Raw genomic sequence first — 26,521 nt, 5'->3', positions numbered from 1 at the left:
CCTTAGTAAACGTGCCTATATTTAGGCCCTGCCTCTTCAATGACACTGAAAATACATTAAGACAAGAACATCTTTATAACGTCTCTCTGACTCATCCACAGCACAAAGTAGGTAGTAAACTCAGGGGAACTGAATGATTTCTTCCTTCTCCTGGGCTGGACCATGGGCTTACAAGTTTCTCTTCTGAAACTCTCTAATCTTAGCCCATGTGAAAAAGTGTGTCATTTTAACAATAACAACTCTTCAATTTATATTTGTACCTGAAAGTTACACTAGAAAGGTGAGAAAGGAGGAAATATAGTTCTTCATTTTTACCTCTAAGATACACCCAAGACACATCAATTTAAAAAAATTAATCTGATAGCATGATGTCAGCAACAATTTAAAAGGAAGCTTTTGAATCTCATTGAAAGCTTTGCCAGGTAATTTAGTCACGCATAGCTTCAAGAATCATTTGCAGTGTATGGTGTATGTAGTGTGATGTGTGTGTGTGTGTGTGTGTGTGAGTTTTGTATGTGTTCACCTCAGTGGCTTATTATCAAAGACATGTGAACTAAAATAGGATATTATTGAGTCCACTTTATCTGTTTCTTTAAGCCTTTTGTTTTCTAACCCATGTTAAAGTTCTAGGTCGTGACCCAACAGGAATTCTCATTTCAATCATTCATTTAACATCCATCACTGAGTACCCAACAGACACCAATGATCCAAAAATGCAAAAGACACAAACTCTGGCTCATTAACATTTTTATAGTGCTTCCACTTAGAAATTTACCTCCTTTGATGGATTCTTCAACCCCAGGAGGAGGGATCCTTCATGCCCTCAGGTATGGAGCTAGCTCTATGGCCAGCTCTAAGGCTGGAAGTGACTGGACAACAAGGCTGCCAGAGTGAGTCCCAGCACTGAGACTGAGCTTCATTTTCCAAGCCCTGGTTTTTCCTCCCTTCCATGCTGGGAGTCATTATGGGAAAAGGTTTTAGGACACTGGCTTTGGTATCAGAGTCAAATTCCTACATCCGCCTTTTGCTAAGCGTGATGATGCATTACACGACTGCTCTAGGCCTCCATTTCTTTCTCTACAACATGGAGATCATAATAGTACCTATAATAGTACCTATCCCACAGAGTTAGTGGGATTATATAGGTATACTCTTTTTGATTAGCATGTATTAAGTGCTCAGTAAATGCTAGATTGTATAGCAAACCATTTAAAATCATCAGTTAATGTGAACCAAATGTGTGGTGCAATGAGCAAAAATGTCTGGAGGTGATTGTGTGTATTCACTCCAGATTAAGTGGACAACAGGCTAGCTGGGATCACATCAGAGGTGTGCCTGTCTTCTACAAGGAGGGGCTGCACTCAAGCTCAGCTTCCCATGGAACCAGGGGCTCCCTTTCCCTTCTGGGAAAGGTTGCAACATCGCATAGGCTCCAAGGTCTCCAGGTGCTGAGTACCTGGTATTGCCAGAAAACTCCTTCTGAAGAGCTGATCCCCAAATTGAGGCCACCTAGTACCAAGAAACCTGTGACTTCCAACCCACTCCTCCCACACCACCACAGGAGAGAATGCAGTGGAATACCCTGATCTGGTGTGGACTTCTGTGGAATAATGGGAGAATGGGGACTCAGGCCTTCTCTTCTCTTGCTGATACTGACCTGTGTAAGTTTCTCCCTTCTCCAAGAAAGGCTATTCCTTAAACCACAGAGTTTGTCTTGAACTCGAGTGCATGACAGGTGGAGGCTCAGAGGGGACCCAGCTTGTCTAATAAGTAGGTACAAGATAGATGCTAACTGACTGGATGGTAGCTAGTCTCTAAAGTCTCGTATACCTGCAGGAAAAGAACCAAATAAGCTTTGAGAGAAAGAACATCCAGAGAAGCTGAGCATACCCTAAATGAAACATAATTTGAGTCCTAAATTCCCCTTTTCTCATTCCGTGCATATATTCCCTTTCATGCACAATATTCGTATTTGTGATTTTGTACTCTTTTGCTTAAAGGGGTACCCCCAGTTGTACAAGTTTCAGGCCCCCCAGACCTTGGCTGTGATGGATCAGCAATGGTGTTTCGCAGCAAGAGGAAAGAGAGTAGCTGCACACATGTCACAAATGTAGCACCCTGTTACACCCAACCTCTTTGCTTCACATATGAAGAAACTGAGAATCAGAGAGGTGACATGATCTTTTTTGGCCCCACGACCGGGGATGAAAATGGGAACTTTACTCTCCCATCCTCATGCTTGTACTAGCAACAGTAATGAAGTAACACATCCAGCCTTTCTTCCCTCCTCCCCAAGAAACAGGTAACATCTCTGAAGCACTTTTGGGGAATGGGTAAGTGTGAGGGTTCTGGAACCAGACAGAGCTCAAAGTTCAAGTTCATCACTTGCCAGCAAAGTAGGTAATCTCTCTGCACCTTAGTTTCTTCAGCTGTAAGAATGGAGGTGGTAATAATAATACATTCAGCCACTACAAGGATTCAATGAATTAACTCATGAAAGCATTGAGAAAGTTGGCCAGCACACAGAAAGCACTCAACAAATGTTGGGAGAAGGAACGGAGCAGCATGATTCTTTTTTTAACATCTTTATTGGAGTATAATTGCTTTACAATGGTGTGTTAGTTTCTGCCCTATAACAGAGAAAATCAGCTATATGTATACACATGTCCCCATATCCCCTCCCTCTTGCGTCTCCCCCCCACCCTCCCTATCCCACCTCTCTAGGTGGTCACAGCACCGAACAGCATGATTCTTGACTCTCTTTTTTCTTCTGGTTCTGGATCAACATGCACTTGGGATGAAATGAGTGTTTTACGCTCTGTTCCTACTACCAGATAGTAGGGATGTAAGAGCTGACCCCAGGACTTCCTTCAAGAATCAGGTTCAGAAGTTCATCTTTCTTTCTCTGTTCCAGGAAGAGGGTAAAGTAGTAATTCCATGAATACAAATTCTTGCTTGGGACATGCATAAACGTCTACATTTGGGCAGAATACTTATGAGGTCCAGAAGTGGCTGCAGATCAGGCTACTTTCTTCAACTGACTTTTACCACCACCACCAACAAATATGTACTTAGATCTACTTCTTTCTCATGTGAGTCCATCTTTTCCTTGCTTATGAACTGGGGAGGCGGGTAGGAAGGTAGTGCTATTCATTGGTCTCCTTCAAACACCAATGAAGTCAACTCTGTAATTTAGGACAAACCAACTCCAAATGTAGCGCTCTCTTGATGGTTGAAGTCAGAGACTTTCTGTTTCCCTGCCACGTTGCAGGGCAGAGGAATCATTGCTGTGGCCAGAGGTCCAGGGTACAGCCTCCCTGGTGCCCCCCTAGAGCCATTCCCTTCTGAGGTCTTGCCAGCCCCAGACTCCCTACCCAGGGCATGGCCAGCCAGTGGGCACGGGTCCTCGTGGTACTGGTGGGACACAGAGACCTCTGGCCCTTTCCTAATGTTGAAAATACTATTCCTTCTCTCTTTTCACTTTTTTAATACTCCTAGCACCTAGCATCATCATTTAGTCATAACCTAACTGTTTTTCCCTGCTGTGTCTGGCTGCTTTTACCCCCCATGGGATTTTATCACACACCTTTTGCTTCTGTCCCAATCGAACCTTCTTCTTCTTTCCCAGAGCATGAATTCGGCAGTTAGACAGTCTAAGTTAAAATCTGAGATCTATCCCTTACTGACAGTGTGACATAGGCAAGTTACTTAACCTCTCTGTGCCTCAGTATCCTGATCTATAAAGATAACAATAGTACCCACCTAATAGGGTGCTTGTAAGGATAGTAAGTTAATATATATGAAGTGCTGGGGACACCCTGGTATGTAACCAGTTGCTGATTACCATCACTCAGCCTTCACCAAAACCCCAAGAGGCTGGGTTTCCCTGGTGGCGCAGTGGTTGAGAGTCTGCCTGCTGATGCAGGGGACACGGGTTCGTGCCCCGGTCCGGGAGGATCCCACGTGCCGCGGAGTGGCTGGGCCCGTGAGCCATGGCCACTGAGCCTGCACGTCCGGAGCCTGTGCTCCGCAACCCGAGAGGCCACAGCGGTGAGAGGCCCGCGTACCGCAAAAAAAAAAAAAAAAAAAAAAACCCAAGAGGTAAAATTAAAATACTAATTTTATAGACTGGGGTGAGGCTACACTGCTACTCTGGGAATTGTGTAGACATTGATTTCATTTATATTAGGTACCATATTCCCATAGGGGTTTTTAAAAAAGGACTGACTTAGGCAATATCCAAGTTTATTTTTAAAGCTGGAGCAAATTATTCTCTAAGTATAATTAAGTCCTTTTGAGAGTCCAGTAGGAAATGATTATTCACTACTAAATGGTAATCTCTGTAATTCAAGATAATTGAAAAAAATCTCCCTCTGACTGATCCTCAGGGAGAGACAGCTTTTTCAAGCAGTTGGGAGATATTCTAGAAATCTCAGGTAATGTTATTCCTGTAATTCATTATTTATTTACACATAGGCAGTTGCTAACTCAACTGGCAGGAGATGGGTCATTACTTCATTAATGTCTCATTATTAATCTCATTATTCCCAATACCTCTATATTGGTGAGAGGTCCCCAGATCTTCTGGGACAGCTCTAATTTTAAAGATCCTATTGTGTTCCGCCTCAAATTATCAAAATCTCTCTCAGGGAAGTGCCATTATTAGAGCATCTCAAGTCATCTCCCAGATCGACAGTGGCATACACAAGCAGAATCGTCTTTTCATAGTGTGTGTGCATGTATTTCAACTTGGAAAAAATATCGCCCGCAAGCCCCATAGATTTTTTTCCCCCATAGATTATTGAGGCAGTAAATTTCAGAGTACAACCATGAAAAATGTCCCAGTGTTAGCAGAGTCTGGATTATGGAAGCTGAGGGTCTAGGGTGAGACCCTCCCTTTGCCACATAGCTGTGGGACCATAGGCAAATTGCTTAATTCAAGTTTTCTACTTGGAAAATAAATGTCTGTAGGCCCCTGTCACTTGCCCTTCTTCTACTTTAAAGCTAAATGTGCAGGTTCATCTATAAACTGGCAACAGAGAACAAAATGCTGTCTTTTCATCTTGGGCTGAGTCAGGAGTTCTTATTTAAGATAGAGCTGATATTTATCTGGTATGCACTGGTAAATAACAGCTGTCTTCCTTTCTGGTCAGGCCAGCAGCTATTCTGTCTGCTCAAGCTCACCCTGCACTGAATTTTATATATTTTGGCAACATCCCTTTCCCCCTCCTCCCCTCCCTAATTAAGAGAGTTAAGGTGTGTGTGAGTTCTGGGGTCAGAAAGACCTGGGTCTGAATCCTGACTCTGCCTCCCACCAGCTCTGTGATCTCAGACAAGTTACTTAAGCTCTACTGCCTCAGCTTCTTTAAAACGGGAACAACAGTAGGCACTACTGGATATTAAATGAGCACCAAGCTCAGGGTCTGGCATAATGTACACACCCAATACATGTTTGCTATTATCATTAAAGTAAAAAAAAACCCTGAAAGTCTTCAGCTATAAAATGGTAATTAAAAACCTGTCCAATAGGAGGATTAAAGGAAAATCTGACAATTGTGGAGAAAACCTACAATTATAAAAAGGAAAATTATACCAAAAAGAAGATGAAGAAATGTAACCAAAATTTAAAGTTTGCCTCATCAGTAGATAATATTTAGTTCAGCATATCAAGGTAATTAGAGAATATCAGTTTAACTAAATACATTGTAATAGATCTATATGGGGAGGGTGAGTGAGGGGAAGGAAAATTTTAAGAGTAAAGTTCACATGTACTATAAGAGGCAGTCATTAAATACCAAGTTGATTAATCAAGAAAAAGCAGCAGGGCTTCCCTGGTGGCGCAGTGGTTAAGAATCCGCCTGCCAATGCAGGTGACACAGGTTCAAGCCCTGGTTCGGGAAGATCCCACGTGCCACGGAGCAACTAAGCCTGTGCACCACAACTACTGAGCCTGCGCTCTAGAGCCTGCGAGCCACAGCTACTGAGCCCACGTGCCACAACCACTGAGCCCGTGTGCCACAACTACTGAAGCCCACGTGCCTAGAGCCTGTGCTCCACAACAAGAGAAGCCACTGCAATGAGAAGCCTGCGCACCACAACGAAGAGTAGCCCCCACTCACTGCAGCTAGAGAAAGCCTGTGCGCAGCAGCAACAAAGACCCAACACAGCCAAAAATAAATTAATTAAATAAATAAATTTTTTAAAAAAAGAAAAAGCAGCAAGAGCAAATCATTTAGAAATGTGGATGGAAACATGGGAAGAAACAGCAGGAAGTGTTGCACATGGCTGGGGAGCTGGACACAGGCCAGGAAACTACTATTTTTTTCACCATAAGCCTTATAGCACTATATTAGTTAGGGTTGTACTAGGCTGCAAGTAACACCAACAGCAACAAAATGTATGCAAGTAACAATTGCTTAAATATAAGAAAGTCTATTTCTCGCTCAGAAGAAATTCCATAGGGTACAGTCAGTTCTGGTGTGGGAGCTCCATTCCATGAATAAAACTCAGGAGGACAAAACTCCTCCCAGCTCACAACCCCTAGGAAGTAGCCTTTGCAATCCAAAGCCACCTTCCTCCCAACAAGGTGGGGAAGGGACAAAGAAGAAAGCAAGTCAGGCTGGGACTAGCAGTCTTTCCAGGAAGTCTCCTTGAAGCCACACAACACTCCTGCTTGCATCCTATTGGCCAGAACCTATCCCATGCCCACATCTGGCTGCAAAGGGAGATTAAAGTACAGTGTTTATTTGGGACAGACACATGCCTGGCTACAGATTTCTTGCTGTGGAAGAACAGGAGATTGGATATGGAATACAACTAGTTGTTCCCATAAGCACTTATTGATTACTTTAAATTTCTGAAACTTTAATCAAAATAAAATCTAAAAGCAAACCAAATACAACACCTTGTGTTATGTGGTAGTTAAGAGTTCAAGCTCTAGGATCAGAGGGCTGGGGATTAAATCCTGTATCGTGCACTTAGCACTACATTTCCTTATCTGAGTTAACAATTAAAGGAGGCGATCCTAAAAAGTACTTATAATAGTTGCTGGCATATGATAAATATTCATTTAGTGTTTGTTTGTTGATGTCATAAACATTCTACAATTATGAAAATAAACAAGTACCTAAGCCTTGGATATCTGAGGAAAACCAATAAATGGAAGAGCCAAGATAAACAAATAAAACAACAGAATCTCCAAGAAACATTTAGAGAATCATAATACTGAATGCATAAAAAATACTGAATGCATAAAAAATAAATAAATGCATAAAAAGGGGCAACAAGACAGTATAAGATACAACAAATACAACTAAGGTACAGCCTCAGATTCTCCAAGCTTCCCCAGTTTCACAGACGCACAGCGGCATTCTGGGCCTCAGCCCACCTAACATTGCAACGACTGCCAGGCAATTACATCATGTGAGGCCAACCAGTTACACCCCATAGTTTCTGGCTTCTCTCACCATTTCTGGAAATGGTGTGCATTTTGGCTTCCCCCAGAAGGGATGGATGATATAACTAGCATTGGAGGTGAATTAATTCCAGTGGGGCAAACTTTGACCAGTGAGTGATAAGAGATAGGAGGAAGGTGGACCACAAATATGTGAACAATAAGTATGCAATAAATGAGTTCATGAATTTTCTCTTCTTCTGAGTATGAAAAAGTTAGCAAATGTGTTTTAAATTTTATATATTAAAAATGGAAACTTACATGTACTATTAATCAAAGCCCCAAAATTAATCAGTAGGAAAAAAAACTGAAAAGGTCGAGTTAACAAAAATTGGGACTTTGTTGGGTAATAACAAGCTAGCAAGGAGAAAATAGCTATGCTGTGAAGAACTAACAGCATAAATACAATATGGAAGTTTAATGGTAAATGCCAGGGAAAAAACCCCAAATATGATTTTGGCGATTCTTTCTAGGTAGTAAGACCAGGAGAGACATAACTTTTCATAATATTATTCTATACTGTTTAATAAAAACTTATAATATTCAGATATTATGTTTATATAGCTTCAGATATAGATAATTACTATTTTAATTATTAAAGACTACATAAGACTCTTACATTGGTTGACATGGCAGGGAGAGGTTTTGTCTTAGTTCTGTTACATTTTATATACCTTTGGTTGTTTGAATATTGATTTTGATCGTGTATGACATTTATGAATAAAGTTATTCTGGGAGGGAAATTGATACGACAATATAGACAATGCCCAGCATGGAGTGAGCAAATAGGTAAGGATTAAATGACATGATATATATAAAGCATTTAGTACAGTGCTTGGCGCCACTCAGTAAACAAGGTTATTACTATTATCTTGATATTGCTGATCTCTGAGTTTCTAGCTTTCAATTAACTGAATTGCATCCCACATGAAACTTCCATAAACAAATCTAAAGATCCCTTCCTTCTATCAACTCAGGGTCCAAAGATTTTCCAAAGACTTTATGGCAAATCCTGGTTCCCACCTTCACTTGTTATGAGATTCTGAGCCTCAGCATCCCCATCTGAGAAATGGGGACAACAAGATGAAGTTCAGAGACTGTAAATGCAACAATGCAACTAGTACATGGCACAGAGTAAAGTCTCAATATGTGAAAGCTACTGTTGTTGCTGTTGTTACGAAGAGCCAAATCCAGCTAACATCTTGAATACATAAGAAATACCTTGACAAGCACTCAGGTCAAAGACAGATTCCTTGAGATCCTCGTCTGTAATTGGGAAGCACAAGGCCTTCATCGTCCAAATTCCCCAAGGCTGCCATCATCACTAGGATCTGCTGCCTCCCTGTGGAGTTTCATAGACACAGTCAATAGACCGGAGAAGCTTCAGGGCCAGGGTTTCATCACCAAGCCAATCAGAAAATATCCCTGTGGTCCTAACTGTTTTGTTCGTGGATTATTAATATTCAAGTCTTTATACAATTGTCAGCTTCTCAATGAGTCCTACGCAGACTCCTCTGTTTAAAACAGCAACTCACACCCCCTGCTCCTAATCTTTCACGAGGTTCTAGTGTTTCCCTTTTTCGTTGCCTTTATCACCTTCCAATATATTACCTAATTTATTTATTCTTATGCATGTTATTTATTTTCTGTACTTTCCTTTTACTGCACAAGAGCAGAGGTGTTGGGGGCTTGTTTGTTTGGTTGGTCTAATTTGATTCCAAGTGCCTAAAAGAGTGCCTGATGCACAGAGAGAACTCAGTAAGTATTTCTTGATTGAATGAATGAATGAATACTTTCTCCTGGCCCATGACATGAAATGCTTGGGAACCTTGAAGCTATTAAGGGTTTTGATTGCAATGAATATATGTGCATGGAGAGCCACAGTCCCTGGTGCCAGATGTAGCTTTTATTCTAATACAATTCATACTCTATAATGATCAGCAATAGCAATGCAGTGACACATATGCAACTCCAGTTTGTACTCTCCCAAGTAGACTCTGCTCTGTGTGTGTGTGTGTGTGTGTGTGTGTGTGTCCCACATAGGAAGAATTAATTTCTTCTCTGGTAATTGGTAACTAGAAGGTAAAAAGAGGGAATTTCATAAATCTTCAAGACTTTTGTCTTATACTTTTATCCAATGAGAAAAACATTTGAAATTGGGTTTTAAAAAGCACAATCCGAAAGGGGAGGGGCAGATCTGAGTGAGATGTGTGTCCCCTTCTAGTCTAACATAAGCCCAGTCCAGGATGTGTGTAGCGCAAGGCTTCAAAGGCAGGGCTGGGTTGAAATCTCACCTTTGAGACCTCAGACAATTTACTTTCACTCTCCTGAACTTCAGCCTCCTCATCCATCAAATGGGCACCACCATTTAACCACCGAGAACTACGTGAGATAACGAATTTACAAGTCAACCACTGGTAAAACCCAAACCCGAAAACACAGCTCTCTGAGTCACTTTCCCTTATTAAAAAAAAAAAAAAAAAACCTGGCTAAATCTATCTTCCCATCTACACTGTGAAATCCAGGGGTCCCTTGATTGTTTTCAAGTTGGAGGAGGTTACTCTTCTGCTACTAGCTTCTTACTCTGGGGTTCCCTGTGTCCTCTGAACTGTGACTGCTCCTTGGCCGCTGCTTTCCTTTCTCTGCCCTGTGTTGAAGGAAATGTGGACTATTTCTTTAACCATTCCCAGCAAGAGTTAATTAGCACAAGGCAATTGTGTGGCCCATGCCCAGTAGCACAGGTGACTTACGTCCCAGCAAAATACAGCTGTCTAGTAAACTTAGCTGCTCTTAAAGCTTTATTAAACATCCCCCATGGAAATCTGTCACTGAATGTGTTTTGTTGGGGATACCACATGACCCCACCACACTTCCAGGCCTCATCCACTTTTTCTTTCTCACAGTCGCCTATAACCTCTTCCTGAATGTTTGCGTTTTTAGCTTTTCGTGACTCCACCTTAAACTGAGACTATAGCTGCATATCCAAAATTCTTTAAAGGGTTCTGCTCTACAAGAGGCCATCTACTGGAGGGCCTTTAACTTCTCAAATAGCAAAGCAACCACAGAACCTGTGACATACATCCGTTCTTTAACATGATTACAAAAACCTCAGGTGTGCCTCACCATCCTCTCTGCTCTCAGTATGAGGAAGAAGGGAGACACACTTATCCCCATACTGAAATAACTTAGGCTAGCGCCATTAGAAGAAAACTTTTTTATAGTTATATCTTTTTGCCTCTGCACCTTACCTAGCACATAGTAAACCCTCAGTAAACGGAGCCCTTATGATGATGCTTTCCTTGGGGTGAGATATTTGCAGTTCTGAGAGCAGAAGGCAGAAAGCAAAGCCTAAGACAGAGAAATCAGATGCCGTCTTAGTTGGGTTTTCCCAAAGCAGGACCTGAGACAAGGACTTGGATGCTGGCGGTTTATGTGGGAGCCAGGAAGCAGGGAGCGGCAGGGAGAGGCAGGGAGAAGGAGTGAGACGGGAAAGGGAGAAAAGCTGATAACGGGCGTGGAATAAGTGGGTGAGCACTCGAGGCCAAGGGAGAACCTTGGAGGAACCAGGACAGAGAGAGCAGGGGCCATTTGTCCACTGACTGCTAACCTTCACTGATTGGAGTTTGCCTCTGGGGCATATTAACCCACCCTTCACACTGCACTTACAGGTTTGTCTTGCTGAAGTGGAGTCATTGCCATCGTATTAGAGAAAGTCTTAAGGCACACGGAGAGCAGGGCCATTCCCACACTTAAATTGGGAGCTCTTGTTCTACCCCAGCCACAGGTGAACACAGAGGTGGCCACAGGGAGGTGAAGCAGGCTGAGAACAGCATCCGTGCTGGGGTAAAGGCAAAAGCACTGGATCTCAGTCCTGACGTGGACAGTAAATATTGTTTAACTAAGAACTTAAGTCTTCTGTGCCTTTAACCATTTCTTTCCTACATTTCTTTCCTATTATAGGAAAGGGGAAAGAACGACTTTCATTGTGAGCACATACTGGGTGTAGATGAATCCCCTGGGAATTTCCGAGGGGGATCTGGAACTTTGCAAGTATCAAGACAAGAGATATTTTTCTCTATTGACAGACAAGAAAACTAAGACCAGGAGAACTAAAGGTATATATATGCCCAAGGTCACTCGGCTACTAATGAAAAAAATTAAGCTTTCAGGCCAGGCCTTTAAAATTCCCAAACCCTTGCTCTTCCTATCACCCAAGATGAAATGGGGAAACCCATCACAATCCAATCACAACCCAATCATACAGGGCAGCGCTTCTTGTAGAACATTGCAACACTGGGCAAGCAAAAGTCCTCTCAAAATGATGAAGACTTGTTGCTGTGCTCAGTAAAGTGTGTGCCCTTCTTTCTTTCCTTCCTTCCTTCCTTATTAACTACCCTGCTCACAGCCTCAGTTCATCTTTGCTACTTGTGACACCTGCAGCCAGGAAGCAGGTGGTGTTTAAGTCCACGCTGCCCTGAAGCCCTTCACGCTGTGGAGACCCAGGGAGTGCCCGGCAGGAGGTGCGTAAGTCATTTACACACACACACACACACACACACACACACACACACACACACACACACACACACACACACACACACACACACACACACACGCCATCTGCCTAACAATTTCCAACCCAACGAAGTGAGTTGGGCTACAAGCAGGGCTGGCAATTCTCTCCTGTGTCTGAGACTCGATAGGCCACAAGAAACCTTCTGCTGGACCAGATCCTGAACTAGAAGAATTCATATTATTTGGATGTTTCTCTGTTTTTCTGTTAACTTTCCTTTTCAAGGGATATTTTTATGAGTCATTTGCTGGCTTGTCTTCTCCCAAGTCATCTGATTTCCATTTAGATGCTGCTCCAGCTTCAAGATGCATTTTCTTTTATAGTCGTTTCATGTATTTGAAAGAGCTTTGGATGTCTGACCTGAATTTGAATCCCAGCTTCCTCCCTCCCTAATTGTCCAATCTCCTACAATACTAACACTTTTCTAGCCTTCTTCTGCTACTTGAAAATGCAAATAACAAATAGTCGATCTTTCAAAATTTTGTGAGGATTAAAGATAATATATATACGGAACCAGATAGTGGTGGTGGTTGCACAACATTGTGAATATACTAAATGCCACTGAATTGTAGGCTTTAAAATGGTTGATTTTTATGTCAATTCCACCTCAATAGAAATTTTAATTTTTAAAAAAGATAATGGGGCTTCCCTGGAGGCGCAGTGGTTGAGAGTCCGCCTGCCGATGCAGGGAACACAGGTTTGTGCCCCGGTCCGGGAAGATCCCACATGCCGCGGAGCGGCTGAGCCCGTGGGCCATGGCCGCTGGGCCTGCGCGTCCGGAGCCTGTGCTCCGCAATGGGAGAGGCCACAGCAGTGAGAGGCCCGTGTACCGCAAAAAGAAAAAAGAAAAAAAAAAAGATAATGTATGTGAAAAGTTCTAATGCATAGCGGGTGCTTAGCAGAAGAAGTTCATGGCCCTTTCTCTGCCATTAGAAAAGGGTCAAGGGCCTTTTCTGATAGTTTTCACTGGGGCCTGATCGTCACAGAGCCAGGGTAGCCTTCCCAGGCCGGCCAGTGCACAGTGCCAGAAGCTGATATTCTCATTGCAGAGCAAGTGAATAGCGCCCCCTGTTGCTGTGTGGCAATCCGGCCCACCGTTCGTCAATTTGCATGGTTTGCATCAGAATTCCCTGAGTCAGGGACTTCCCTGGTGGAGCAGCGGTTGGGAATCTGTCTGCCAATGCAGGTTCTATCCCTGGCCCAGGAGGATCCCACATGCCGCGGAGCAGCTGGGGCCGTGCGCCACAACTACTGAGCCTGCACTCTAGAGCCCGAGAGCCACAACTACGCAGCCCGCGCACCACAACTACAGAAGCCCGTGTGCTCTAGGGCCTGCGTGCCACAACTGCTGAGCCCGCATGCTGCAACTACTGACGCCCGAGCTCCTGGAGCCTGTGACCCGCAACAGGACAGGCCACTACAGTGAGAAGCCCACACACCACAGCGAACTGTAGCCTCCGCTCGCAGCAACTGGAGAAAGCCCAAGCGCAGCAATGAAGATCCAATGCAGACAAATAATAATAATAATAAAAAATAAATAAATAGAATAAAGTAAAATAAAATAAAATAGAATTCCCTGAGTCAACTCATGAAAATGACAAATATACAGGTTCCCCTCCCGGAAAACCTAATTCAATAATTCTGGGGTGGGGCTCCTGATTTTCATTTTCGAACTCCCTCCCTGGATGAATATTATATGTGTGAGAATTAACAGTTTAGACTCTTTCATCACCCTGTGATCTCTGAACCATAGTTCAGTGAGCACAGTCAAACCTGTCGGCTAGTACTTTAACTAGGATACTAATAAAAATGCCTTGTAATTGTACTTCATACTCACTCAGTCCTCACAGGCCTTCTCTCCAGTTGGCTGGGCAGGACTTGCTGATCCCATTTTGCAGATGTGGAAACTGAGATGAAGCGTTTCATCCACAGTCACACAGCTCTCCAGGGATGGACCCAGGGCTGGATCCCTGACCTCCTGACATTCATCCACTGAGACTTTCCTTCCTCTGAAGATAATACTCTTCTCATTATCTTCCAATGCACGTTTTCTTCTTTGTTTCTTCTTGTTGGGAATTTTTCCCCACATTCCTTCTATCTCTCCTCCTTTCTTTTTTCTTTCTCTCTTTAAAGTGTTGGCTTCCTCCTCAAATATCACCATTATTCCTCTTCATTTATAATACTTTTTTTCTGTAACAGAGCATTCAGAGGGGATGGTTATATGAGTGACCATACAACTTTACAATGAATGCATATGCAATCACTAAAAAGAGAGGGAGGGGAAAGGGCTGCTTAATACATTGAACAGGAAAAAAGCAGGTCACAAAGGAGTGTGTGTGTGTGTGTGTGTGTGTGTGTGTGTGTGAACAAAGTTATGGAAGTACATTTATATATCCACGGGAAAGATACAAAACAAACTTATCTGTGATGTGCCTTCTGGGTAGGGTGAACAACCATCCCAGTGTGCTGGTTCCTGGAAAATCAGACTTTTGTTTCAAAACTGGGAAAGTCTCAGGCCAAGAGGGATGAATTGGTCACCTTACCTCTGGGCCATGATAGGATTGGAGGTGGGGTGGGAGAGGGGAAGATGGACACAGAACTGTGGCCCTTCTACTGTTTTCATTAAACAACGTCTACTGTTTTCATTAAACAACGTCTACAGACTTCAGAGTTCATTAGTTGCTGTGCACAGACTACAGACTTCAGAGTTCCATTAGTTGCTGTGCACATAGCTTTGAATCCAGCTGCCTGGGTCCAGCTTAGATGCTGGGTGATCTTACCCAAGGCAACTCCCAACTCAGGGCATCAGTTGCCCCATTTGCTAAAATGGGATTAGTAATGACAACCATTTCCATAGAATTCAGAAAACTGAATAAATTAATATGCTTAGAATATTATTTAATGCATAGGAAGTACTCAAAAAGTGCTAGGTATACCACATATCTTTGCTATTTGAACATTTTATAAATGCCATTTATTAACTGCATCATTTAAATCACAAAGTTGTTGTGTGTTTTTTAACTTCAGGAAAATAAGACTTAAAAAAAGGAAAAACCCTCTGATTATCCTGGCACCATTTTATGGTCTATGCTGCAACTATAGCTATGTGTGTGATTCTCTGTGTATCATCTTCTAAATATTTTCCACAGCTGTTCTTTTTTACTCTGTTATTAAATAAATCTGTTTGACTTCAATCTATTTCAGTTCTCAAAATATAAAGCAGAGACTCTCCTTTGTCAAACGCAGGAATGGGTCCAGTCCTACTTATTTGCTTATCTAAAGAGTGTTTGTTTCCTTCTTTATCCAATAGAATGGGATGGCCAAAACAAGCAAATTTCATTTTATTTAACTGCCAGCTGTGGCACTTTCTTTGTCTGAAAAACTGTTTCTCACCCAGAGGTGCTTTGACCAAGACTCAACAATGGAAGACAATTCACTCATTCATGCCTCAGTGTCCTGTTTATCTTTCCATTGTCCGGAAAAGACCTGTTTGCTTAACTAGAGGTCCTTGGGTTAAGCCTGTTAGTAAAAAAAAAATGCCTGCTTGGAGATCACAAATACTTAACAATTGTGTGTCTGGGGTTTCCTTAAAGATTCCTGCTTCCAAATCTCTCAAGATTTTTGGTAGGACGGAGGGATTTAAACTTAGGAAAGTACAACTACTTATTCAAGCTGACAAACATTTTTTCCTCATGACGGGACTGCAAACAGAACTTGATTTCAAGAGTTTGCTGCTCCTTCCAACGTTGCCTTGAAGGCAGAACCTGTTACATACTTGTACTCTTAAAAAAGCAAGTTCTTTTTTTTAGCCAATACAAATGCCACCTGTGCAAATTGCCCAACTTCTTTCTTATCTTTTCATTACTTGTTTTTAATGACCATTAAGCGGAAGGCAACAGAGCTGAATGGTTGAGAATTCAGGCTTTGGAGACATGCTGCCTGAACTCGTATACTGGCCTGGCAACACCAGGCAAGTTCTTTCACCTGCCTCATTTGTAAAGATAGTAATACTTTAATCATACAGGGTCTTTGGAGGAACAAATGACATAATAAACACAAGCGACTTAAAACTGGGTTTGGCACTTAGTGAATAAATAAGTGCTGATTTCCGCTGTACACATGGATGCATTTATACCAGATGGAGTAGGGATTTTGAAACTATCTGAAGCAGAGGTAGGCTACTGGGTAGCCAACAGGTGTTTATGTCTGCTCTGCTCCTCCTCTGGTAACAACTTCATTCTTTGTGAGAATTGCTTCTGGTGGGCCTGCCCACTCCAGCATCCTGGGCCTGGCAGAGTTCACTGGCCCACACTTGGCCAATCAAGTCCTTCCTCTGGATTTAACAAATAGACACTATGATCATGATAATGATGATGACAGCAATGATTAAAATAGCAAACCTTATAAAAAGCACTTACTGTGTGTCAGGCTCAGCTCTAAGCGCTTTATATATATTAACCATCATGACAACCCAAGGAGGTAGACACTACTGAGATAGGCTGGGACCTGGGACCCTTTACCAGGGTGCTTGCACCTGGACAAATGTCTCCTCCAGCAACAGAATACAAAGAAACTATAAGGGACTAAAAATAACTGCACACATGCAACAGTTGGGGCAGTTATGAACAGTAAGATACAAAAAGGCCACAAACCAGCTGCCACTTCTGAGGTGCTGGGAGCAAAAGCAGGGTACCATGCACATCCCTGCACACAGCACCACCAAGGGAGTGGGCAGACCACCTAAGCCACGCCTCCTATCCAACCCATGGACCCGCCCCTATTGTTACCCCTTTTTAGGACCCAGTCGGCTCCTCTCTGGGAGGGAGCAAGGGCACTTGTTGCTTGTTTTCGCTCCCTCATGCTGCAGCAGGAGCCCCAGTAAAGCCTTGCCTGGAATTCTTATCTGGACTCTTATCAATTTCTATTGATTAAAGAGCCCAAGGGTCTAGGTCGGTAACACTATGATTATTCCTATTCTACAGATGAGGAAACAGAAGTTCAAAGAGCTTAAGTAGCTTGTGCAAGATCACACAGCTGATAGAAGTAGGGGTGCTAGGAGGTCTTTTTCTTACTGCTACCCAGTACTATCTGGCCAGTTGAAGAGATTCTCTCTTTCGCCTGGGGTCCCTCAGTTGGTGACGGAAGACTGGATCTCTGTCAGGCTGCGTGCTACCCTCTTTTTCTGCCACATAGTGGAAGACAACCTGTAATAGGAGAGAATCAGGCCAATATTCCAAGGAGAGCAAAGATGAAAGCGGGAGGGAGGGGAGCAAGCAGAGAGACAGAGAGAATGAGGATGCACCCTGACAGCACTGTCTGAGTCCTCTACCTTTGGGCTTCCCAGTTTTGTCAGGTAATGAATTCACTCCCGCACAAAGTTCCCTTTTTAAAACCAATTTGATTTGCCACAGTCCCTTGCAAAAAAAAACAATCCTGACTAATTCAGGTAACAAACATGGGTTTGGTTTATGTTTTCTACTGTGGTAAAATACACATAACATAAAATTTTCCATTAGCAACATTCAGTACACTCGCAGTATTGTGCAACCATCACACTATTTCATACCAGAACATTTTCACCACCCCAAAAGGAAACTCTGTATCCATTAAACAACAAACCCCCATTCCTCCCTCACCCCAGCCGCTGGCAACCACTAATCTACCTTATGTCTCTATGGATTTGCCTACTCCGGGTATTTCATATAAATAGAATCCCATAATAAAAAGACTATGAAATCATTGGCTTCATGCAAAGAAAGGCTTCGGGGTACTCACAGCACACACATACATGCATGAGGCAGAGTTTAATGTTTGAGCATCTTCCTCTACAAAGCTGTCACCCAAGCTTGGCAGGTGATATAAAAGAGGAATAATATTCACCTTCAGACTTCGAAAAGCACGTGATATAATACAGGCTGTAATTAAATTGCCACATTTGGGTCACAATTTGTGTATATATAGACCATTGTATATACAGACCATTGTATATATAGACCATTTCGTATGGTACAACCTAATACATAAGCAATGATAAAAGTTCACTTGTGATTTGAAGTCTCAGGTGGTGTGTTATTTTCATGGAATTTTATTGCTTAATACATGTATTTAATGAACACTTATTAATTAGTTAATAAAGAAATGCCCTCAAAATGTGCCAAGTATCGTGTAAGATGCTAAGAATACAGGTCCTGATGAGCTTACTGAGCCTAGGACAAACCTGGAGCAGCACCCCAGCCCCAGGAATATTCATTTAGTGAGAAGAAGGGAAATATGCTAAAATGTTGAGCATCTCTTTCTAGGTTATTGGATTATGGGTCACTTTCATTACTCTCTTTTTTTTTTACTGTCATATTTTCTAAGTTTTTCTATAATGAACTTGCATTGCTTTGATAGTTAGAAAAACAAACTTATAAATAAATCTATTCTTAGGCAAGCTATAGAGAGAGCAAAAATCCAAATGATTTGTGGTGTAGATAAATGGACATTTTTATCATTAAGATGCTCTTTCATAAATAAGGGTGAACGTTTTAAGTTTTTGTTTTGTTTTGTTCAGCCTAAATCTAACTGCTACCTTTTTTAACAGTTAAAACTCTTTGTAAGTGTCCCCAAGCTATGGCAGTGATATGTCTCAATTTCAAACATTTGTTTTATCGTCCCCATATATTCACATTTTGCCCTGTTCTAATTGTGATTCTTACGAGATTATTGCTTTGAGGAATATGATTACTCCAATTAAAACCCTTGGAAAAAGTTAGACTGCGTAGTTCAAGTTTCAAGTTAAAATAAACAACATTAATAAAAAAAATTTGCTCTGGGAAATGTGTGCTTTATGTAGTTTCGCAGATTTCTGTTCCTTGAGGGGGAAAGCAATTAAGAAGTTAAAGAAGTACATTTTGGGTAGTATATTTCAGCATAAATGCATTCAAACATATGTGCTTTCTTCATACATCCAGTTACTATTTATTGAGGGGTTCCTGTGTGCCAGGCACAGTACATTGGTTAATTTGTGCAACCCTCATAACAATGCAACAAACCAGGATTTAGTTCCCGACATTTCAGAGGAGAAACTGAAGTCTTCAGCAAGCTGTTAATTCCCTAAGATCATACAGCTGGTATGAAGAAGTGAGGTTTAAAATCAACTCTTTTGGGTTTCCAAGCCCATGCTTTTTCGTCTATATTGTACTTTCTTTCATGGAGTAATGAATAAAAAATATATTTAAAACCAGATCAGGATTTCTTGATTGACACTATTGACATTTTGAACCAGACAATTCTTTGTTGAAGGAGCTGTCCTGTGTATTGTAGGATGTTTTGCAGCTTCTCTGGCCTCCCTCTACTAGATGCCGGTATCATCCCGCAGTTATAATAACCAAAAATGTTTCCAGATATTGTTAAAGTCCCCTGGGGTGCAAAATAATTCCTGGCTAAGAATCGTGTTCTAAATCATATTCACATTATTCAGAGGGAAAATGATCACTTTTCAGAAAGATAGAATGTAAAGGAATTCCCAGAGTCTGCTTGAAGGAGTCCATGATTATGTCAACATGAAACAAATAGAAGCAGATACTGGAGATCTGACAATAACTGGTCTGGTGCAGACAGCTCAGGGAGGTAACTGACACTCCAGAGCAGCCACCTGCCAACTTCCCCCTTCATTCACCACCTGTCTCTGGGATAATAGCACTAAACAGTAAGGGTTATGTCATATTTATGCAAGGAAAGAAGGCTTTTTATTATAACACAAAGGAGAGCATAGTCCTTCAGAAACATTAAATCAAGTGAGATAAAAACCCAGAAAAGCAGTCAGGCAATTAACAACTGTTTTAGAAATGCCAACTCCATGATGGTCATTGTTCTAGACCCCAGGGATTCCTCAGGAAAAAAAAAATAGACAACAGACTCCTTCATGGAGTGTGCAGTCTAGTAAGGAAGACAGACATTAGGCAAAACATGTCACTCATAATTAATTAAATAATCACATAGATGCATGGGCTGCAAAGGATGAATCCTTGCTCTTTTTTGATGCCAGGCCAAAAAAGTACATGGTCACCATTTATGCTAGGTATCAAGCTGTTATAGGAGCTCCAGATCCATGTCTTTACATTCTGCCTTCTGCTTATGCACAAACTACATTTCCCAGATGCCTCTATCAGGTGCCTTCCTGTTGGATTCTGTTAAAAAGAAGCATGGAGGGAGCTCTGAAGGCAGGAAGAAGTGAAAAGGAAGTAGGCGGAACTGGAGAAGGGACTCCCTTCTCCTTATTTGCTTAGTGTTTCTGTCAAAGTTGCCCCACCAGTGGCCCTTCAGCCCAGAGCAGCAGCTGGTTCCAGCCTCCAGTTCCTTCTGGCATCCCCAGGACAACTTCATGCCCTCCAGAGAAGCCAACAGTAGATGGGATGTGTCCTTCCTCAGAGCTCTCCAGGGCTCCTCCTCCAAGCTCCTCAATTCTGATAACCCCAAACTTTTCCCTTTTGTTTCACCAGCTCTAGGGGAAAATTCACTGGATTAGCTCAGTGCATACTTTTCCCCCTCCTCTTTAACCCCTCCAACCTCTATGTACCAATACCCTCTACTAAATCTCCTCTGCTAAAATACCTCGTGTGTTTTCTGTTTTCCTGACGAGTCAAGCTGCATCCACAAAACAGAAGCATAGCTGTTCTTCCTGTGAACCAAGGCAAGGAGAAGACAATGGCTTCGAGTCTTCTCTATTCAGCAGGGCAACTTCGTAAAACAGAATCAGTGGGAAATGGCACTGGCACCGAGCAGTGAATGGGACAAAGTCCCTGCCCCCATGGAGCTTGTGATCTAGCAGAAAGAGCTAGACAGCAGATAAGTTACAAATGAGTCACATGATTTGGCAGGAATATTAGTTTCCTGGGGCTGCTGTAAAGAAGTTCCACAAGCCAGGTGGTTTACAGCAATAGAAATCTGTTCTCTCACAGTTCTGGAAGCCAGAATTCCAAAATCAAGGCTCTGGGAGGGCCATGCTCCCTGCGAAGGCTCTAGGAGAGGCTACTTCCTTGTCTCTTCCAGCTTCTGGTGGTGCCAGGCATCCCTTGGCTTGTGGTCGTATAACTCCTATCTCTGCCTCCATCTCCACATCACATTTTCTCCTCTGTGTCTTTTATAAGGACACTTGTCATTGGATTTACGGTCCACCTGCATAAGCCAGGATGATCTCATCTCAAGATCCTTACCTTAATTACAACTGCAAAAACTCTTTTTCCAAGGTTAGTCACATTCATAAGTTCCAGAGCCACCATTCAACCCACTACATGGGTAAAGGAAGTAGAGGGGGATGGGGCCAGAGAAAGGGAGGGAGTTTTAGATAACATCAGGATAAGACCTCAGTGAGCACAAGGAACGGCCGTGGAAAGCTGAGGGAAGAGCTTTCCAGACAAAGGAAAGAACAGGTGGGAAGTGTGGGGTCCTCCACCTCTCCCTTCCTTTCTTTCCCAGTGTACCCTAAACACATAATTTGTTTCTGCTTCATGACCTTTTAATGTTCCGCATGTTTGGAACTCTTTCCCCAGGATCTGCCCCCATGTAGCAGAAACCTATTGTACCATGCTCCGCTTCCCATCCCCTCGGCCCCCGGTGCCTTCAGCCTCCGCTGCAGTAGACACTTCTGTGAGCTCAGATTCACCTTGTGTTCACAGCGTCGTGCCCCAAGCTCCCAGTCTCTCCTTCCTCTTTGTGCTTCAGCACACCTCTGACTGTATAGGAGCTTCTTAGCCAGCATCCAAGCAGAGACCAGAAGTGTGAGGAGTTAATGCCCCCGGAGTCTGGAGCCGGCTGATAAGTGCTCCATATCCTCTAAGTGGACGTTCTGGCAGGTATTTTATATTCCTCTGTCTCCTCCCACAGGAATGTAAGCACTGGGAGGGCAGGGACTTTCTGACTCCACATATCCAATTACCATCTATTGAGTGATTTCTGTGTGCACTGGTGATTTCAACGAGTCTTCATAACTTAGGGTTTAAAATCCCCATTTTGGGCTTCCCTGGTGGCACAGTGGTTGAGAGTCCGCCTGCCGATGCAGGGGACACGGTTTCGTGCCCCGGTCCGGGAAGATCCCACATGCCGCGGAGCGGCTGGGCCCGTGAGCCATGGCCGCTGAGCCTGCGCGTCCAGAGCCTGTGCTCCGCAACGGGAGAGGCCACAGCAGTGAGAGGCCCGCGTACCGCAAAAAAAAAAAAAAAAAAAAAAAATCCCCATTTTATGATAAATCATCTCAATACTATTTAACCTTTGCTATCCTGAAATATACAAAAAGTGCTATCTACTATACTTTATTCTGGAAAATAAATTCGAATTTCAATGTAAGTTACAGTAATTACACCTCCTCCTAATCTTTATCAAAATAACCTAGAGAAAAATGGAATAAGACTAATGTTATTTCTGTCAAATTAATTTATTTTTAAAATAAAATCCAAAGATTAATTTAAAAAATCCCCTATAAAGCTGAAGAATTGGAGTCTTAGGCAGTTTGTTAATTCCCTGATTGTACTCCAAGATCTTCTCCAAACAGTGAAATTTTTTTTTCTGGCTGCGCCGTGTGGCATGTGGGATCTTACTTCCCCCACCAGGGATCGAACCTGTGTCCCCTGCACTGGCAGCATGAAGTCTTAAACCCCTGGACCTCCAGAGATGTCTTAAAAAGTGAAATTTAAAATCAAGTTTTCTAGGGCTTCCCTGGTGGCGCAGTGGTTGAGAGTCCGCCTGCCGATGCAGGGGACATGGGTTTGTGCCCCGGTTCGGGAAGATCCCCCGTGCCGCGGAGCGGCTGGGCCCGTGAGCCATGGCTGCTGAGCCTGCCCGTCTGGAGCCTGTGCTCCGTGACAGGAGAGGCCACAGCAGTGAGAGGCGTACCGCTAAAAAAAAAAAAAAAAAAAGTTTTCCTGATTTCCAAATCAATACCTTTTTCACGATATTACACTTGCTTTCCCTGAGTAATGAAACAGAACTTTGGACAACAATGGCCATCAGGTAAAACCTGATTAGTTCAGTGGGGGCTGAATTCCCTTTATTAAACTGTGTTTTTCCTAGATTAAATAGGGATGGGAACTAATGTTTATTAAGCATCTACCTCAGGATTATTTGATTTCCTCATTAATCACATAATGGAAGATGTACTCTATAAACCCTTAGAGTAATCTGGAAGCCCTCGATTTGACATAGAAGCACTTCCTTCTGCTAGAAAGCTGGGATTGCTGGTAAAAAAAAAAAAAAAACCTCATCAAAGGTCACAGCTCAGTTGCTTTCAGTCAAATCAGGCCCAGTTATGATAATGGCAGTAACATCGTCAGACCAATTACAGGAGGTACCATGTGGCCAGATGAGAAAAATGCTGCCAGTCATTAGGCAACTCAAAAAAGTCCACTAATACAAATTACATTTACTCTGGCTTTTATTTTTAATAATAATGTTAATTCCCGTTCTGATCTCCTCATCCAAAGTAATATTTACAGGCACCTGGCATTCTGTCCATGATATTTACCTACTGTAATCTATCCCCACAGCAACCTCGAAGTTGTGTACCATAAATCCTCATTTAACAGCAGGATCACATAAAGTCTTAACTATTTGGAGGATAGGAAAATTTATAGGCTACTCTGAAAATCTGATGAAAGCTTAGGGACACTTTGGGAACAAAAATGTATATAATCAGATGACACGCACTCACACACACACACATACAACATATATACTTTCAAGGGTGTACATGGAACCCCATAGGTCCAAATATAAAGTTACACAAGAACTTGAAGTTAAGAAATTCTGAGTAGGAGACTCAGGCTCAGAGAGCCCCCAGCAGCAGTAATTTGCATGAAGTCACTGAAACATGAAAGCGCTAGGCATGTGGAGACACATATCTGTTTAAACCCAGAGACTGCTTCAAAGCCAACACCATGTAATTTCCCAAGAAGTGTTACTCAATTCAAACCCAAGCACATTTAGATTAAGCTAGCAAGCATAAGGAAGAGCATCACAAATATTAGTAACTTCATTAACCTCGGGCAAAGGGCACTTGCCTTCTAACTCAGGGAAGATCTGAAAATGGAAGCCCATTTGGCTGGGCGCATCCCACAGCAGGACAGTCCACTTGGCCATCAGGCACGTCCTGGTTTTGCCTCACCACTGCTGGTCTGCGGACCCTACCCAGGAGCAGCCAGCTTCCTTTGCTGTTGATCAACTCAATTCCCGTGGCCCGAACATCCGCAAAGTGCTGGGCTGCTGTGGACTGTGTCTGAAGGAGATGCAAAATAGGACATGCTAAAGATAACAGTTACCAATGGGCTTTTGATTAAGCTGAGCAAAGGCAAGTCTTTTATGTTAGACTTGTCAGTTTTTATCATCTCCACATGAAACGAAGAGGGAGCGCTCTGATGGGCACTTGACTGAGAAAGTTAAACTAATTTAGCCCTAATCTGGGAAACTGCAGAGAGCCTGGGGCTCTGGGCTCTTTCATTTGCTGATTTAGCCCCGTGAAGATGATGAAATGACAATGATCTTTCCTTAAATGAGAAATTTAAAAAAACAAAAAAACACTGAGATTGGCATTTCTTCACTTTTATAGGGAAATCACTCACTCAGTTCTTTTGGTACCTTGACATTTTATTTATATTACCTTACTATTCAAACATAACTCTAATTTGGATCCCAGGTTTTACTTGAATTTGAATAGCAAGAATTTTGAGCCCTGAATTACAGTTTTGAGTCGTCCAAAGTTGCATTTTAGAAAATTACCAGCAGATGGCAGTATGTGACAACGTTTTGCTATTTTCTCCCCTCTACCCTCCCAAACCTCCAAGTACAAAAAGTTGCTTTCAAATGCCATGGCAAATAGATGCAAAAATGTAGGCAATGCCTTACAAATGCACACTGCAGCTGAAACTGGTTTTTCAACCCTTTGCAAAAGTAAAAAAAATAATTATTTGAATCTTTTTCTCTAAATATCCCAAATAATGGGTTCACTACCATTAACTGTGAGATTAATTTATGGTAATATAAATGAATTTGCATCAATAAGAATGATTTTTTTTTAAAAATACTGCTTTAATGGAGATGTTCCATCTTTTTTGGCCTCATGAATTTCTAATAACAATATCATTAGATTTTGCTATTATTCCAATTCAATTTATTATTAATGTGTGCCAAGCACTAAATTACAATCAAGCCGCTAGATATCTCCCTTTCCTGTAAGCACCAAGAAATAATAAACAAAATAATAATAATCAAACGTTAGGAGAAAGGAATTTGGAATTTAGAGTCGGCCAGTTCTGGTTAGAACCCCAGTTTTACTTAACCTGAAAATAGCATTTTAGTATTACAACTTTTTTTTCACAGTATTCTCCCTTTCTGTCTGTCTGTTTGAAACTGTATCTCAGGAACTGTGCTTTACAATGAAAATGACACTATTTTATTCAACAACTAGGCCAGAAATTGAGGATACAGTGGTAAGTAAGCCAAGTCCTTCCTATACAAGCTTGAATTCTGGTGAGCAGAGATAAAGAGTAAACATGTATACAGGGACTTCCCTGGTGGTCCAGTGGTAAAGAATCCGCCTTCCAATGCAGGGGACGTGGGTTCAATCCCTAGTCGGGGAACTAAGATCCCACATGCCGTGGGGCAACTAAGCCCACGCGCCACAGCTACTGAGCTCATGCACCTCAGCTAGAGAGCCTGCATGCTGCAAACTACAGAGCCCTTGCACTCTGGAGTCCAGGCCACAACTAGAAAAGAGAAAACCTGCACGCCACAACTAGAGAGAAGCCCACATGCCGCAACGAGCACCTCAATGAAAGATCCCACGTGCTGCAATAAAGATCTCACGTGCCACGACAAAGACCTGATGCAGCCAAATAAATAAATAAATATTTTTTAAGAAAGATGTATACTAATAATGTATACTAATAATGTATGAGTTTTAGAAGTGATAATTGGTACCAAGAAAATTAAGCAGGGTAAGGAAATGCATAGTGGAAATGGAGGTGGTCTGGCAGGACCTTTAAGAGTTGTCAACTTTTAAATGTAAGGTAGATAGCTAGTGGGAAGCAGCCGCATGGCACAGGGATATTGGCTTGGTGCTTTGTGACAGCCTGGAGGGGTGGGATAGGGAGGGTGGGAGGGAGGGAGACGCAAGAGGGAAGACATATGGGAACATATGTATATGTATAACTGATTCACTTTGTTATAAAGCAGAAACTAACACACCATTGTAAAGCAATTATACCCCAATAAAGATGTTAAAAAAAAAAAAGTTGTCAACTTTTAAGGTGAGTCCTGAATAATGAAAGTGGTGAAACAATCTGGGGGAAGAATATTCTAGGCTGAGGAACAGCAAATGCAAGGGCACTGAGGCAGGAAGGAACTGAGTATAATTAAGCAACTGTAAGGAAGCCCATGTGACTCAGCAAACTGAGTGGGAGAGAGTGACAGGAAATGGAGCTAGAGAGCGAGGCTGAGGTCAGATCATGAAGCACCTGGAGACC

The 26,521-nt window shown here is 42.4% G+C and overlaps 1 protein-coding gene across 5 annotated transcripts in view; it reads right to left on the bottom strand.

The window, feature by feature from the left end:
* The window catches only part of MITF (melanocyte inducing transcription factor), a 346,270-nt gene that overhangs the window by 263,657 nt on the left and 56,092 nt on the right, over positions 1 to 26,521 (bottom strand). Inside the window, exons 2-4 of one of the 5 annotated variants that reach the window (XM_079934786.1) lie at positions 24,062 to 24,276; positions 13,864 to 14,216; positions 8,675 to 8,795 (exon numbers count right to left, since the gene is read on the bottom strand). The exons of 1 other annotated variant lie outside the window; for it this stretch is intronic. In XM_079934786.1, the coding sequence (XP_079790912.1) occupies positions 8,675 to 8,747 (73 nt within the window). In that variant the 5' untranslated portion in view covers positions 8,748 to 8,795; positions 13,864 to 14,216; positions 24,062 to 24,276. Of the gene's footprint in view, positions 1 to 8,674; positions 8,796 to 13,863; positions 14,217 to 17,098; positions 17,293 to 24,061; positions 24,277 to 26,521 lie in introns of those variants that run through there. 3 more of the 5 variants (XM_079934787.1, XM_079934789.1, XM_079934788.1) reach the window with 3 other exon arrangements.

This window comes from Stenella coeruleoalba (genome assembly GCF_951394435.1).
Source record: "Stenella coeruleoalba genome assembly, chromosome: 10".
Lineage (NCBI taxonomy): Eukaryota > Metazoa > Chordata > Mammalia > Artiodactyla > Delphinidae > Stenella > Stenella coeruleoalba.
This window is presented reverse-complemented; position numbering and strand designations above follow the sequence as displayed.